The sequence below is a fragment of the Bombina bombina genome, chromosome 10, assembly GCF_027579735.1.
Source record: "Bombina bombina isolate aBomBom1 chromosome 10, aBomBom1.pri, whole genome shotgun sequence".
In the NCBI taxonomy this organism is placed as follows: Eukaryota; Metazoa; Chordata; class Amphibia; order Anura; family Bombinatoridae; genus Bombina; species Bombina bombina.
Window position 1 is genome coordinate 213,453,336 of NC_069508.1, and position 17,701 is coordinate 213,471,036.

Sequence of the window (17,701 nt, forward strand, 5' to 3'; positions counted from 1 at the left end):
AGAAATTTCCCCTTAGATAACAAATCCCTTACCCCTACTTCAGAACATTGTGAGGGTATATCGGATACGGCTACTAAAGCGTCAGACGGCTCAGCATTTATTCTTAACCCAGAGCTGTCACGCTTTCCTTGTAAACCATGCAGTTTAGATAAAACCTCTGTGAGGGTTGTATTCATAACTGTGGCCATGTAAATGAATTTGACGCACTAGAGGTACTTGGCATCACTTGTGCGGGCGTTACTGGTTGTGACACTTGGGGAGAGCTAGATGGCAAACCCTCATTCTCTTCTGTCTGAGAATCATCTATTGCAATATTCTTAAGTGCAAAAATATGCTCTTTATAATTTATAGACATATCAGTGCAAGTGGGACACATTCTAAGAGGGGGTTCCACAATGGCTTCTAAACACATTGAACAAGGATTTTCCTTGGTATCAGACATGTTAAACAGGCTAGTAATGTAACAAGCAAGCTTGGAAAACACTTTAATCAAAGCAAATAACACTTAGAAAAAAACGGTACTGTGCCTTTAAGAGAAAAAAAGCTGCACAAACTCTGCAAAACAGTGTAAAAAAGCAGTAAACTCAACAAAATTTTTACAGTAGCATCATAAAGCCTTAGTAACTTAGCACAGCTATGCAAATAAACAATTAACCCCTTAATGTATAAAACGGATTGACAAAACGTCAAAAACCAGTAAAAAACGTTCAGCACCTTGCCACAGCTCTGCTGTGGCGCCTACCTGCCCTTTAGGAACGATTTGTGGGGAAAAAAAACTTCTTTACAGCCCTCAAACACAGTAGGAACCTCTGGAGAAGCAGCTGGATGTCTCTGAGGAAAAGAAACTGTGCAACTGAGGCGTGAAAATAGGCCCCTACCACCTCACTCGATGTTATGGGGCCTAAAAGAAACACAACAGAGTGTTTCTTAAACTAGCCATGTGGGTTAAAAACCCTTAAACAAGCCAAAATGACCCCCTAAAGTCCCTCAAAAATTATATTTTTATATTTGCATTTTTTTATAAATAAACAAAAACGTTTTTTCATATCAGTGTCACCAGTAACTAATGAGCCCTTAATGCAAGCTAGAATTCCTACTAAGTGTCTGAATACAGCTTACCCTTCCCTCATGGGGATATTGCCAGCCTTTTCTAGAATTAACACAGTCTGTCTAGAAATAGACTGAACATACCTCAATGCAGCTTAGCCTGCAAACCGTTCCCCCAACTGAAGTTTTCCTGTACTCTTCAGCCCTTGTGAGAACAGCAGTGGATCTTAGTTACAAAGTGCTAAGATCATCATCCTCCTTGCAGAAATCTTCATCCCTTTTCTGCCAGAGAGTAAATAGTACACATCGGTACTATTTAAAATAACAAACTTTTGCTTGAGAAAATAAAAACTAACATTTTTGTCACCACACTCACTTTACCCTTCCTAGTACTTAGAGTAGGCAAAGAGAATGACTGGGGGTGGAGCTAAGGGAGGAGCTATATAGACAGCTCTGCTGTGGGTGCTCTCTTTGCCACTTCCTGTAGGGAAGGAGAATATCCCACAAGTATGGATGAATCCGTGGACTCGATACATCTTACAAGAGAAATGTGTGTAGCTGTGCCTTTAAAATTTAAAATAAAAAATACAGCACTCACCCACAAATCAAATTAAAGTATAGACATCAAGGGAAAAAACAAAATGTAAGTGCAAGAATTATCCCTCTTAACACCGGATCTTTTAAATTATCCTCTGCCGCCTCAATAGCTCTGCTGAGGCGCCTACCTGCCCCCTCGATGTTCTCTCCGCTCCCAGCAAACTCTGCCTACGACTGCTTGCTCTTATAACCTAAAACCATGTGGTCCCGGCAATCAGTGAAGGTTCCGATCACCTCACCCACGCTGCGTATGACAGAGTATGGCTGCGCGGCTCCTAGAGTGCGGGAGAAAAACTCTGCTCTTCGTGGGCGTCAACCACTCCTAGCGTCTAAGAAATTCTCAACATTGTGAGCCATATGTCGCTGCAAGCGCAGCTGTAAAAATGACACGCTGTCTCTCACCCACGCTTCCCGTGAGTTCTCTGGCCAAAATAAAAACTGCTTTATATTTGTTCCACCAAGCACGCAAAATAAACACTAACACCGGATCCCCATAATTACCGGAGACCTGCTCCGTTTTTAGGGACATCCATTATTAATTGGGAGCTGTTATCGGCTAAGGGAGACGTCCCTATATTTTAGATAAATTTTAGATACAGTATATTTTAGAAATTGTACACTCTATGATACAGTGTTTTAAATAAATTGTTTTAAATAAATTGTTTATTGGAACATATAACTGATACATTGTTCTTGTTTTTAGTATATCTCTTCATTTTTGACACATACTTCGGGCATCTATTTTTAAGATTTCACACTATTTACCTTTATATATTTTTAGTGTTGGATATAATTATATGTTTGATTATATTTTAAGTGTGGGATTAATTGCACTTTTATTATAGTACATACATATACCCGTGCTTTTAGCGCTTAAAATTTTTCTAATATATTGCTGTTGTGAATTTTTGTTTTCTTGGAGGGGAATTCAACAGTTAAGCTGGGTTTATACATCTTTTAGCGCTTATAATTTCCTTTCTCTTGCGTTTTTAGGGACATCCATTATTAACCCCAGCGTCAGCCCAAAGTCCATATCGCTCCCACATATCACCTAAATGTGTTCTGAGCATTCCTGTTATCCTCCCCCACCACATCCTCCATAACACCTGAAGGGAGGGAAAATTTAGGGGGTCACAGAAGTAAAGGCTGCAGCGGTTCCTGAGTGAAGGCTGTCCCAGAAGTAAGAGCTGCACATACCTGAGTGCTGATCGACAGCATGAATCGTCCCACAGCTATGAAGAAGTCTTCTGTACCTTCTTGCCATTCTGTGGAGACATGTAGGGCCTTAGTTAGAATTGCTAAAACCATATTAAGAAGGGCAGCATACAGTATGGGAGGCGCAGTGAGAAATTAATCCCACCAGTTTCCAATGCTTTAAAGCCACCTGTAGCTCTGCTAACAAGAGGCTGACCAGGTCCTGGCTACACCCTGAAATAAAATAGTACTCACTGGCACCATTAAAAATAAAAAAATCCTAGCTTTCTTGTTAATTTTGCTTTTATAAACTTACTTGAACCAGCTTGAATAAAAAGACAAGATTGGAGGGAGGAAAGAGAGAGAGAGAATACGACAGTCACACACATCATCGCTTATTGATCTTTGTACAAATTCTTCTATGCTTGACTATATTTTATATGTATATTATAAATATTTGCCTGTTTATATATATGAATATATTTGTTCATATAAATGTAATTATTTGCATGCATGAAAACGTGCACAAATAAATCTGTATATACATATTTACATGTGAATTTATCAAAAGAATTTATCTCAGCAAAATACACTTATATCATTTTCTTTTGTTTTTTGATATTTTTTAGGCAACTGGACAGCCATATGAGCAATATGCAAAGATGATTTTTATGGAGCTAAATGATGCCTGGTCAGAATTTGATAATCAAGGCCAGAAACCATTATACTAGTCATCTACTCTCTCCATGCCCATATCCGATCCCTGGTCAAGATTCCACCTCATAAATGACCAACCATGTTGACAAAAATAAGAAACAATTGGTTGTATATTTTGTTTTTATTTTTACATATTAATACAGTCTTAATGCTGATTATTTTATGTGAGATATGAAAAAAACACTTCTTTTTTAAGCTTACTAAAAATATGGATACCTGCTAAAATAATTCCCCTGTTCTTCAACATCTCAGAATGGTATGTTATATTTTTAAATTTAAAAACCCAGTTTATTTTCTTGCTTTTTAGATTTATTTATGTATTTATTTATATATTTTTATTTATGTATTTATTAAATTCATTTTTAAAAACATTTATTGTATACTAAAAAAAATAAAGGAATAATAACAGCTCCCATCTTGCACACAACACTAAGTTCCCATATATACTAATATACATTAAAATTATAATAAAATTTCCTGCTGGTTCTGGTGGTCAGTAGGAACGCTGACTCATAACTTCTAACCTTCTGTTAAATGGCTGCTGAAATGAGGCAACAGTGACATCTACAAGCAATAAGCATTAGAGGATATTTGATTTCCTAGTTCACATTCTAATTATACATATATAGATATACATACATAAACATATATATATATATATATATATATATATATACACACACACACACACATATATACACACACACAGGTATACCTCACTTTACAGCACTTCGCTAATACAGTGCTTTGTGGAGCTGAAGTTCAACCTCCAAGGAATTTAAAACAGTGCTGTAATCATCATGAGATTGCGAGAAAGTGACTGGCACCATTTTATTATGCTTAGTTCACTCTGTTTACAGCATTACAGTGCAATCTGTGTCTCAGTGCTATAGTGTGGAAAATTGTACTACAGTGATTGTCACTATTTTACAGGTACAGTATTTATTGAATGCTGTGCAAGTGATAAACTAAACTTAGCGCTATTGCACACCTAATATATGTTAGTTAAAACATGTTTTTAAACACACTGGCAATTGAAAAGAAAGCTAAAGCCTTGTTTCACTTTAAGGCGGTTTTCACTTTACAGCGGGGCTCCGGTCCCTAACCCGCTGTATGAGCGGGATATACCTGTATATGTGTGTGTGTATATATATATATATATATATATATATATATATATATACATATACACATACACACACACATATATAAACATACATATATACATACATTTATACATACATACACACACAAAGTTACTTGTCCACTCATATGCTCAAGATACAATTGGTGCCTGGTAAGGAAAAACATAATTTATGTAAGAATTTACCTGATAAATTAATTTCTTTCATGTAATTGGCAAGAGTCCATGAGCTAGTGACGTATGGGATATACATTCCTACCAGGAGTGGCAAAGTTTCCCAAACCTCAAAATGCCTATAAATACACCCCTCACCACACACAATTCAGTTTAACGAATAGCCAAGTAGGGGGGTGATAAAGAAAGGAGTAAAAAGCATCAACAAAGGAATTTGGAAATAATTGTGCTTTATACAAAAAATCATAACCACCATAAAAAGGGTGGGTCTCATGGACTCTTGCCAATATGAAAGAAATTAATTTCTCAGGTAAGTTCTTACATAAATTATGTTTTCTTTCATGTAATTGGCAAGAGTCCATGAGCTAGTGACGTATGGGATATAAATACCCAAGATGTGGAACTCCACGCAAGAGTCACTAGAGAGGGAGGGATAAAAATAAAAACAGCCACATTCTGCTGAAAAAATAATCCACAACCCAAAAAATAAGTTTATTCTCATAATGAAAAGAAAAACTTAAAACATCAGCAGAAGAATCAAACTGAAACAACCGCCTGAAGAACTTTTCTACCAAAGACTGCTTCTGAAGAAGCAAATACATCAAAACGGTAGAATTTAGTAAATGTATGCAAAGAGGACCAAGTTGCCGCTTTGCAAATCTGATCAACTGAAGCTTCATTCTTAAAAGCCCACAAAGTGAAGACTGATCTAGTAGAATGAGCTGTAATTCTCTGAGGCGGGGCCTGACCCGACTCCAAATAAGCTTGATGAATCAAAAGCTTTAACCAAGAAGCCAAAGAAATAGCAGAGGCCTTCTGACCTTTCCTAGGACCAGAAAATATAACAAATAGACTAGAAGTCTTCCTGAAATCTTTAGTAGCTTCAACATAATATTTCAAAGCTCTCACCACATCCAAAGAATGTAAGGATCTTTCCAAAGAATTCTTAGGATTAGGACACACAGAAGGGACAACAATTTCTCTACTAATGTTGTTAGAATTCACAACCTTAGGAAAAATCAGAAAAGGAGATTCACAAGAAAGAACAGATAACTCAGAAACTCTTCTAGCAGAAGAAATGGCCAAAAGGAACAACACTTTCCAAGAAAGTAGTTTAATGTCCAAAGAATGCATAGGCTCAAATGGAGGAGCCTCTAATGCCCTCAAAACCAAATTAAGACTCCAAGGAGGAGAGACTGATTTTATGACAGGCTTAATACGAACTAAAGCCTGTACAAAACAGTGAATATCAGGAAGTTTAGCAATCTTTCTGTGAAATAAAACAGAAAGAGCAGAGATTTGTCCCTTCAAAATAACTTGCAGACAAAACCTTATCCAAACCATCCTGAACTGTAAAATTCTAGGAATTCTAAAAGAATGCCAAGATAATTTATGAGAAGAACGCCATGAAATGTAAGTCTTCCAAACTCGATAAATCTTTCTAGAGACAGATTTACGAGCTTGTAACATAGTATTAATCACTGAGTCAGAGAAACCTCTGACTTAGCACTAAGCGTTCAATTTCCATACCTTCAAATTTAATGATTTGAGATCCTGATGGAAAAACAGACCTTGAGACAGTAGGTCCGGCCTTAATGGAAGTGGTCAAGGTTGGCAACTGGAAATCCGAACAAGATCCACATACCAAAACCTGTGAGGCCATGCTGGAGCCACCAGCAACACAAACGATTGTTCCATGATGATTTGAGATCACTCTTGGAAGAAGAACTAGAGGCAGGAAAATATAAGCAGGTTGATAACACCAAGGAAGTGTCAGCGCATCCACTGCTTCTGCCTGAAAATCCCTGGACCTGGACAGGTATCTGGGAAGTTTCTTGTTTAGATGAGAGGCCATCAGATCTATTTCTGGAAGACACCACATCTGAACAATCTGAGAAACACATCTGGATGGAGGGACCACTCCCCCGGATGTAAAGTCTGATGGCTGAGATAATCCGCCTCCCAATTGTCTACACCTGGGATATGAACCACAGAAATTAGACAGGAGCTGGATTCCGCCCAAACAAGTATCCAAGATACTTCTTTCATAGCTTGGGGACTGTGAGTCCCACCCTGATGATTGACATATGCCACTGTTGTGATATTGTCTGTCTGAAAACAAATGAACGGTTCTCTCTTCAACAGAGGCACAAACTGAAGAGCTCTGAGAACTGCACAGAGTTCTAAAATATTGATTGGTAATCTCGCCTCTTGAGATTTCCAAACCCCTTGTGCTGTCAGAGATCCCCAAACAACTCCCCAACCTGAAAGACTTGCATCTGTCGTGATCACAGTCTAGGTTGGGCGAACAAAAGAAGCCCCTAGAACTAAACGCTGGTGATTTAACCACCACGTCAGAGAGACAAAGCTGGAGAGGTCTCATGTGAAAACGAGCAAAAGGAATCGCGTCTGATGCTGCAGTCATGAGACCTAAAACTTCCATGCACATATCCACTGAAGGGAATGACTGAGACTGAAGGTGCCGACAGGCTGCAACCAATTTCAAACGTCTCTTGTCTGTTAGAGACAGAGTCATGGACACTGAATCTATATGGACACCTAAAAAGGTGACCCTTGTCTGAGGAATCAAGAAACTTTTTGGTAAATTGATCCTCCAACCATGTTTTCGAAGAAACAACTAGTTGATTCGTGTGAGTTTCTGCAGAACGTAAAGACTCAGCTAGTACCAAGATATCGTCCAAATAAGGAAACACCACAATACCCTGCTCTCTGATTACAAGAGAGTAGGGCACTGAGAACCTTTGAAAAGATTCTTGGAGCTGTTGCTAGGCCAAATGGAAGAGCAACAAATTAGTAATGCTTGTCTAGAAAAGAGAATCTCAGGAACTGATAACCACCTCCATAGGAGGCAAAGTTTGTAAAAATGAATTGTGGGTGTGGTGGTGAGGGGTGTATTTATAGGCATTTTGAGGTTTGGGAAACTTTGCCCCTCCTGGTAGGATTGTATATCCCATACGTCACTAGCTCATGGACTCTTGCCAATTACATGAAAGAAATGATCGAAGGGTTACTTCCAGAATTGGACTTGAAGAAGACACACATTTTTGTTCTTAAGACAATCGCATACTTCATACACCTGCATTTGTAGTATTTCTCCTTTTTTTTTTTTTTTGTAAAACATTTATTTATCTGAAAGTTTTCTAAATGTATTAATGTATTTTTTTGTTACTTTATTTATTTGTTTTTTTTGGTCATTTTGTTTATAAACAGATATTAAAAAATGTTGACCTAACCTTAATACAAAGAGTGAACATTGTTAATATATTAATTGTAGGGGAAATGTTGAGCTTTTGAACAAATCTTTTCTTGTTATAATTTAAATTTTAATTGAAATGTGAATCATCATGTTTATGTGATCTGTTAAACATTTCCCATTCATCTTTGTAGATATTATGATGTGTATTAAATTTATGTAATAATAAAAAGGAACCTGTTGATGTAATGTACCTATTGCCCTCTTCAGACTGAGATTGATATATTCTGTAATATCTTTCTTTTCCATAAGACAAAATAACATCATATATATTTAACATATAATTTCCATGCTTGTTTGTGGTTTAAAGCTATTAAACATGCATTTCTTTTCTTACAAAAGGACCTTGCTTCATTTTTATTCATTAACATATGCAGCTGCAAAAACACGTTAGAAAAAAATGCTTTTAGTAAAAGCTATTACTGTTTCAGTGGCATACACACATATGCTACTGTTTCCATATGCACCAGCATTCAAGCACAACTTCTCAGAGAGTTGGAACAGTGTTTTGTATGATGCAAAATAATCTGTTGTTGTCATGAATTTGTGAATTAGACCACACTGCTGACAGAAAAACTCCATAGCATGGTATCTGTCTAGCTGAGAGACACTATGGGAGCATGGTATGTGTCTAGCTGAGAGACACTATGGGAGTATGGTATCTGTCTAGCTGAGAGACACTATGGGAGCATGGTATCTGTCTAGCTGGAGACACTATGGGAGCACTGTATCTGTCTAGCTGGGAGACACTATGGGAGCATGGTATCTGTCTAGCTGAGAGACGCTATGGGAGCATGGTATGTGTCTAGCTGAGAGACACTATGGGAGTATGGTATCTGTCTAGCTGAGAGACACTATGGGAGCATGGTATCTGTCTAGCTGGGAGACACTATGGGAGCACTGTATCTGTCTAGCTGGGAGACACTATGGGAGCACGGTATCTGTCTAGCTGGAGACACTATGGGAGCATTGTATCTGTCTAGCTGAGAGAGACTATGGGAGCATGGTATCTGTCTAGCTGGGAGACACTATGGGAGCATGGTATCTGTCTAGCTGGGAGACACTATGGAAGCATGGTATCTGTCTAGCTGGGAGACACTGTGGGAGCATGGTATCTGTCTAGCTGGGAGACACTATGGGAGCATGGTATCTGTCTAGCTGGAGACACTATGGGAGCATGGTATCTGTCTAGCTGAGAGACACTATGGGAGCACGGTATCTGTCTAGCTGGAGACACTATGGGAGCATGGTTTCAGTCTAGCGGGGAGACACTATGGGAGCACAGTATCTGTCTAGCTGGGAGACACTATGGGAGCATGGTATCTGTCTAGCTGGGAGACACTATGGGAGCATGGTATCTGTCTAGCTGGGAAACACTATGGGAGCATGGTATCTGTCTAGCGGGGAGACACTATGGGAGCATGGTATCTGTCTAGCTGGAGACACTATGGGAGCATGGTATCTGTCTAGCTGAGAGACACTATGGGAGCATGGTTTCAGTCTAGCGGGGAGACACTATGGGAGCATGGTATCTGTCTAGCTGAGAGACACTATGGGAGCATGGTTTCAGTCTAGCGGGGAGACACTATGGGAGCATGGTTTCAGTCTAGCGGGGAGACACTATGGGAGCATGGTTTCAGTCTAGCTGGGAGACACTATGGGAGCATGGTTTCAGTCTAGCGGGGAGACACTATGGGAGCATGGTATCTGTCTAGCTGGAGACACTATGGGAGCATGGTATCTGTCTAGCTGAGAGACACTATGGGAGCATGGTTTCAGTCTAGCGGGGAGACACTATGGGAGCATGGTTTCAGTCTAGCGGGGAGACACTATGGGAGCACAGTATCTGTCTAGCTGGGAGACACTATGGGAGCATGGTATCTGTCTAGCTGGGAGACACTATGGGAGCATGGTATCTGTCTAGCTGGGAGACACTATGGGAGCATGGTATCTGTCTAGCTGGGAGACACTATGGGAGCACAGTATCTGTCTAGCTGGGAGACACTATGGGAGCATGGTATCTGTCTAGCTGGGAGACACTATGGGAGCATGGTATCTGTCTAGCTGGGAGACACTATGGGAGCACGGTATCTGTCTAGCTGGAGACACTATGGGAGCACGGTATCTGTCTAGCTGAGAGACACTATGGGAGCATGGTATCTGTCTAGCTGGGAGACACTATGGGAGCACTGTATCTGTCTAGCTGGGAGACACTATGGGAGCACGGTATCTGTCTAGCTGGAGACACTATGGGAGCATGGTATCTGTCTAGCTGGAGACACTATGGGAGCATGGTATCTGTCTAGCTGGGAGACACTATGGGAGCATGGTATCTGTCTAGCTGAGACACTATGGGAGCATGGTATCTGTCTAGCTGGAGACACTATGGGAGCACGGTATCTGTCTAGCTGGGAGACACTATGGGAGCATGGTATCTGTCTAGCTGGGAGACACTATGAGAGCATGCTATCTGTCTAGCTGAGAGACACTATGGGAGCATGGTATCTGTCTAGCTGGGAGACACTATGAGAGCATGGTATCTGTCTAGCTGGGAGACACTATGGGAGCACGGTATCTGTCTAGCTGAGAGACACTATGGGAGCATGGTATCTGTCTAGCTGGGAGACACTATGGGAGCATGGTATCTGTCTAGCTGGGAGACACTATGGGAGCATGACACTATGGGCCAGATTACGAGTTGAGCAGAAAATATTGCTTCCGTGAAAACTATATTTGCGCTCAACTTAGTAATATTAGCGCACGCAAATGTGCACTGGTATTATAAGTGAGGTGCATTGCAAACGCAACATTGTGTTTGCATTTCACGAAAGCATTGCCTCACGAGTGCGCTTCCATAGGCTCCCTCCAATAGGAGCCTCGTTCGTATGCCGCGAGACATGGCATGGGAACCTAGCGCAGTGAAGGGGGTAAGTCGCACAGCAATTTTAAATATATATGAATATATACATGTATATGTATGTGTTAATATGTGTACATACACATATTAACACACACACACACATATATATATATATATATATATATATATATATATATATAGACACAGTCCCCAAAGACTGCAATTTTAAGGGCACTTTTCAGTGTCGGTTTTTTCTAACAACCCACACCCACAGTCCCCAAAAAGGACTTAGTGCAGTTGTTTTAATAAATAAAATAAAAAATGCTACGTGTTTTTTTTAAAAAAAGGACCTCACACTTTATTTTGGGGGCAATTGAGGGACATTAAAAAAATTAACCAGAGGTAATTTTTTGAGCGCTAATTGCTACCACAAGCTCACGGTAGCAATAACCAGCCACTTGTAATGGCTGGTTATTTATTGCGCGCCCGTAAACGGGCGAATTTGTCCATTTGTGGGCGCACGATAAATTAATGCTCCACTTGTAATCTAGCCCTGTATGTGTGAATTTCTTCCTTTGATTAAGTTTTTTTTTTTTTTCAGTATTGAGGTGCTTTCTGTTGATTTGTATCACTGCTGAAATACAGGCCGCTGCTTGCCCTCTGAGTGCTAGATTACGAGTAGAATGTGCTAACTCTGCGGGTACCGCACATTTACAAGTTGAAAGTAAAACGGTTTTCCTTGAGATAACCCAACAGGCGCAAAAAGCTGAAGTTAAATGGAGAGCGAAAAGTGGAAAAAATAACGAATACTCAACAAGTCGCGCAAACCTGATAGCATTTTCTCAAGTGCACCAACCCAACATGAAATATGAATATTTCACCTTTCAATGTTCTTCACATAGCAGAATATGTTCTATTTATTCCTAAATACATACTGTGTGTATATATATATATATATATATATAAACTGTATATATATATATATATATATATATATATATATATATATATATAGTAAATCAAAAATGTATGTAGACGATTAAATATGCTCAAAACACAGTAAAACTTGACAGTAATGAGTATCGGTGGCAAGCAAAAACAGAGAAATACTGAATATCTACAGTCTTAGAATAATAATGGAACTTTTCACCAATTAGCTGCTTAGGATTTGTTGTGTTAACTCACATGAAGCCTGCCCTGTTCAGGGCTCCTACCTTCCAGCTACAGAGTGTAGCATACACTGCCTTGAACAATAAACGGAACACACTTTGCTCCCCAGAGTCCAGATGATCACCGGTCCCCCGGGAACTATGCAGATCCGCCTTGAATTTGGCCCCCAGTTTGCCAGTGCGGTTGTTATACAGGCTGAAATGGTTCCTCTTTTCAGCAGCAAAAATGATGATCCATATCCACTGTAGTATGCTGTATGTTCAGACTAGTAACAGCAGGACTCCAGTGGCAACCGGTGAAGCTCTGGTGAACTCCATACCCAAGAGGGTTAAGGCAGTGCTGGAAAATAATGGTGGCCACACAAAATATTGACACTTTGGGCCCAATTTGGACATTTCCACTTTGGGGTGTACTCATTTTTGTTGCCAATGGTTTGGACATTAATGGCTGTGTGTTGAGTTATTTTGAGTGGGCAGCAAATTTATGTTATGTTATACAGGCTGTACACTCACTACTTTACAAATTATACTTTGCTACAATGTAATTTATTCAAATGTCAGGGGTGTACTCACTTTTGTGAGATACTGTGTATATATATATATATATATATATATATATATATATATATATATATATATATAAATAAACATACATACACACATACATATTTAGACATGTATGTATTTCTATGTTAAAGCCCTTTGCAGCCTTTTTTCCAACAAAAAAAGACCTTATATCTTTGAGCCCTTATAACTTTTTAATGGAAAATTTTCCCAATATTTTTGTAACAGTACTTTTTAAATGTACACTAATTTGTATGTGTTTTGAACAACTTTTTATTTGAGCGTAACAGTTAATCAGAGCATGGAAGTCACGCTATCCTGGCACATTAAATTCACAGTTGCTCAGGACTCTAGAATGAAAGACAGAGAAGGATAAACCAGAACAGCAGCAGTTTCAACATCAGGTTTTTAGTCCATTCCACAAAGGGGTCCATGTGTTGAACGTGTTATAGAGGGTGTTCCAAAGAATGTTAAAATGTTTACTGCCCCAGAAGTATATGTTATTTCAGAAAGAAACATAAATGAGAGATGATGTTTGAAATGTCCGTACTAGAAAAGTCTGCTGAGTACATTTTCAAGCCAACTTGTGAGTAAAATTAATTTTATTGTACAGTTGGCTCATGGTTATGAAATATACCCATTTATATACGTGTATGATGATGTGATAATCTTTCTATTTGTGCAGATATACTGTACATTCATGAGGTATTTAATAAAACAGCTCTGATTCTGAAACCACTATAAAAACCATGCAAGAAGGTGACTAATCTTCAGCAAGCGCCACCACGAAGAAAGACAATGGCGAAAAAGTTTAGAGCATGGGGCCGCTGTCGGCATTTATCAGTGTACAAGCATTTCTTGTTAACTGCTTGTGCAATCCCGCCCCCTGGGGGTGTCAATCAACCGGATCGTATTCAATTGGGTTGATTCTTAACTGCTGTTTCCAGCGAGCCTCATGTCTCCGTTTCTGCGCTCCTTTTGAAGCTTCACAGTATTCATTTGGATCACAAAAATGTCAGCATTTAAAAATTTTTTAAAAATGTAAGCCAGTCGTAACATTTGAAAGAGATTCCTGATGTACCCTCTCCTTCAACCAATGCAGCTACACTAATGGCTGTTTACTTATCTTTACAAATGGTTAAATAATACATTTTTAGAATGTTTCAAAACCACATACCACCTGATACATATATATTTTTGCCATTTAAACAATGAGCTGTAGAAAATCCAGAAGTTCAGAGCTTTTTCATTGACCAACAGCGGGTGGCCATATGTATTCAAACCCTAGAGTTTTAAAGGGCTTGAAATATTGTTTTTAAGGAAGGCACTGTAGAGCCACATTGGACAAAAATTCATTTGGACACTAACATTGGAAAGACAATCACCACAGCATATCTACATCAGGCTGTCACAGTTCTTGTTCCTTGCATTAGGTTTTGTTAGACTGTTACTTTATTTTTTATATATATATATACAGTCGTATGCAAAAGTTTAGGCACCCTTGACAATTTCCATGATTTTCATTTATAAATAATTGGGTGTTTGGATCAGCAATTTCATTTTGATCTATCAACTGAAGGACACAGTAATATTTCAGTAGTGAAATGAGGTTTATTGGATTAAAAGAAAATGTGCAATATGCATCAAAACGAAATTAGACAGGTGCATAAATTTGGAGAAATATTGCAATAATATTAAGCAGAGCCTCCTTTAGCAGAAATAGCAGCCTCTAGATGCTTTCTATAGCCTGTAATGAGTGTCTGGATTCTGGATGAAGGTATTTTGGACCAATCCTCCTTGCAAAACATCTCCGTTCAGTTAGGTTTGATGGTTGCCGAGCATGGACAGCCCGCTTCAAATCACCCCACAGATTTTCAAAGATATTCAGGTCTGGGGGCTGGGATTACCATTCCAAAACATTGTACTTGTTCCGCTGCATAAATGCCAGAGTAGATTTTGAGCAGTGTTTTGGGTTGTTGTCTTGTTGAAATATCCAACTCCGGCGTAACTTCAACTTTGTGACTGATTCCTCAACATTATTCTCAAGTATCTGCTGATATTGAGTGGAATCCATGTGACCCTCAACTTTAACCAGATTTCCAGTACCAGCACTGGCCACACAGCCCCACAGCATGATGGAACATCCACCAAATTTTACTGTGGCTAGCAAGTGTTTGTCTTGGAATTCTGTGTTCTTTTGCCACCATGCATAACGCCCCTTGTTATGACCAAATAACTCGATCTTTGTTTCATCAGTCCACAGCACCTTCTTCCAAAATGAAGCTGGCTTGTCCAAATGTGCGTTTGCATACCTCAAGCGACTCGGTTTGTGGTGTGTGTGCAGAAAAGGCTTCTTCCACATCACTCTCCCATACGCTGAATTGTTGAACGATGCACAGTGACACCATCTGCAGCACGATGATGTTGTAGGTCTCTACCGCCTAAGGATATCCATTTAAATTTCTGTCTAAGTAATATCACAAGAGGCTTGATCGCTATATAAAAAGAAGAGGAGAGGATGGGCAACCCTGTCTTGTGCCCTTGTGTAGTTCAAAGCTGGAAGTAAGGCTATTAAAAATTAAGATTGATGAAATAGGATTATTATAAACTGTTTGAATGAATGAATGATAGAAAATGACCTGCAAAACCAAATTGGTCTAATGATGTATATAAGCGATCCCATATTTCCCAATCAAAGGCCTTCTGTGCGTCAACTGTAAGTAAAGCGAGATATGTCTTGGCCATAGCTTTATTACCATATAATTTATTCCAATAGTATTCTAAAAGTAAGGTGACTTTACAGATGTTTTTAACCCCTTAAGGACCGGGCATTTCAGACAAAAACTTCCCCAAAAGACCAGAGCATTTTTAGCATTTTTGCCATCACTACATTTACACAGAAATAGAGCCTTTTTTATATTTACCTATCAAAACTATATATTTTTTTTAGTAGACAACCCAAAGTATTGATCTAAGATCATTTTGGTATATTTCATGCCACCATTTCACCGCCAAATGCAATCAAATAAAAAAAACTTTTTCACAATTTTTTGGTTTCTCGTTGAAATTATTTACAAATAGCTGTCAGCCGTAAAGGATCAGCCCAGGATTCAACCCAACTGCTAGCGTGAAAAGTAAAGCACACGCTAGCACACTGAGAAATATCCAGGACGTGACCCACTCAGGTTTGATTAAAGCAAATGTCCCTTTAAGAAGGTTAGCAAACAAAGTCAGGTATTCCTTTTAGCAGGTTTGAATAAAGCAAATGTCCCTTTAAGCAGGTTAGCAAACAAACAAAGTCAGGTATTCCTCTTAGCAGGTTAGAATAAAGCAAATGTCCCTTTAAGTAGGTTAGCAAACAAACAGAGAGGTATTCCTTTTAGCAGGTTTGGATAAAGCAAATGTCCCTTTAAGCAGGTTAGCAAACAAACAAAGTCAAGTATTCCTCTTAGCAGGTGAGAATAAAGCAAATGTCCCTTTAAGTAGGTTAGCAAACAAACTGAGAGAGGTATTCCTTTTAGCAGGTTTGGATAAAGCAAACGTCCCTTTAAGCAGGTTAGCAAACAAACAAAGTCAAGTATTCCTTTTAGCAGGTTTGGATCAAGCAAATGTCCCTTTAAGCAGGTTAGCAAACAAACTGAGAGAGGTATTACTTTTAGCAGGTTTGACTCCAGGATTCAGATTAAGGACAAGAGTCTCCATAAACAGAAGAGAGGATCAGGCAAAGGAAAGTCTGACAGGGAAGGATCAGACTTCAGAAAAATACTCACTCAGGTCCGGTCTGGCGTGAAGGGAGAAAACAAACGGGCCCCGAGTAAAATCTCCCGCCGAGATTTGAAGGCAGAGAGACTCTGACGTCAGGAGGTGTGTCAGATACCGCGTCACGTTGCTAGGCAACGTGACGTGAGACAGAGGAGATCCGTGAGCCGCAGCGACACGGCAATGAGCGGGTCAGATACATGACAGCAACCCCCCCTCAAGGACCCCTCTGGGGGACAGGACCAGGCCTAGCAGGATAAGTTTTGTGAAAGGTCCTAATCAAAGCAGGGGCGTGTACTTGTTGGGCAGGTTCCCAAGTCCTTTCCATGACAGGATAACCTTCCAATGGATGAGATAGTACAATTTCTTGCCACGAAATTTGGAATCCAAAATGCGATCTACTTCAAACTCAGGCTGTCCCTGAATCAACAGAGGAGGAGGCTTGGGTAGAGACTTAGAATACTTATTAGATACCACAGGTTTCAGAAGAGAAACATGAAAAACAGGGTGAGCTTTGAGGGTTTTAGGAAGAGCAACTCGGTAAGCAGTAGGACAAACCTGACCCAATATTCGGAAAGGACCCACATATCGTGGTCCCAATTTATTAGAAGGTTGTTTGAGACGAAGATAACGTGTAGAAATCCAAACCTTGTCTCCAGGACGAAATTTAGGAGCCTTCTGCCGTCGGCGATCTGCAAAAAACTTGTATCGATTAGAGGCTTTGGAAAGAAGAACACGTATCCTCCGCCAATGGCGAGTTAATCTCCGAGCAGTTTGATCAGAAGCAGGATTTTCAGAAGAGGAAGTATGCAGAGGAAATGTTCTGGGTTGAAATCCGTAAGCTGCATAAAAGGGAGAAGACTGAAGAGACGAATTGTAGCGAGCATTATGAGCCAACTCCGCCAAAGGAAGATAACGAGTCCAATTAGAGTGATGATGGTCCACATAATGTCTAAGATAAGTCTCCAGACACTGGTTTACTCTCTCAGTCTGGCCATTAGACTGTGGATGATGTGAAGTTGAAAAAGAGACTGTAGTGCCAAAATGTTTGCAGAGCCATCTCCAGAACCGAGAAACAAATTGTACCCCTCTATCGGAGACGATGTTCATAGGAAACCCATGTAATCTCACGATATGTAAAAGAAAAAGTTCAGAAAGTCTCTTGGCAGATGGAAGACCAGGCAAAGGAATGAAATGAGCAG

At 39.5% G+C, this 17,701-nt stretch overlaps 1 protein-coding gene across 1 annotated transcript in view; it reads left to right on the forward strand.

Annotated features, from left to right (window-relative positions):
- DNAJC6 (DnaJ heat shock protein family (Hsp40) member C6) overlaps positions 1-8,488 on the forward strand; it is a 328,505-nt gene extending 320,017 nt beyond the window's left edge. The window contains exon 19 of the mRNA XM_053693681.1: positions 3,468-8,488. Within this exon, the coding sequence (XP_053549656.1) occupies positions 3,468-3,569 (102 nt within the window). The 3' untranslated portion in view covers positions 3,570-8,488. The remainder of the gene's footprint in view (positions 1-3,467) is intronic.
- Positions 8,489-17,701: the final 9,213 nt, after the last annotated feature.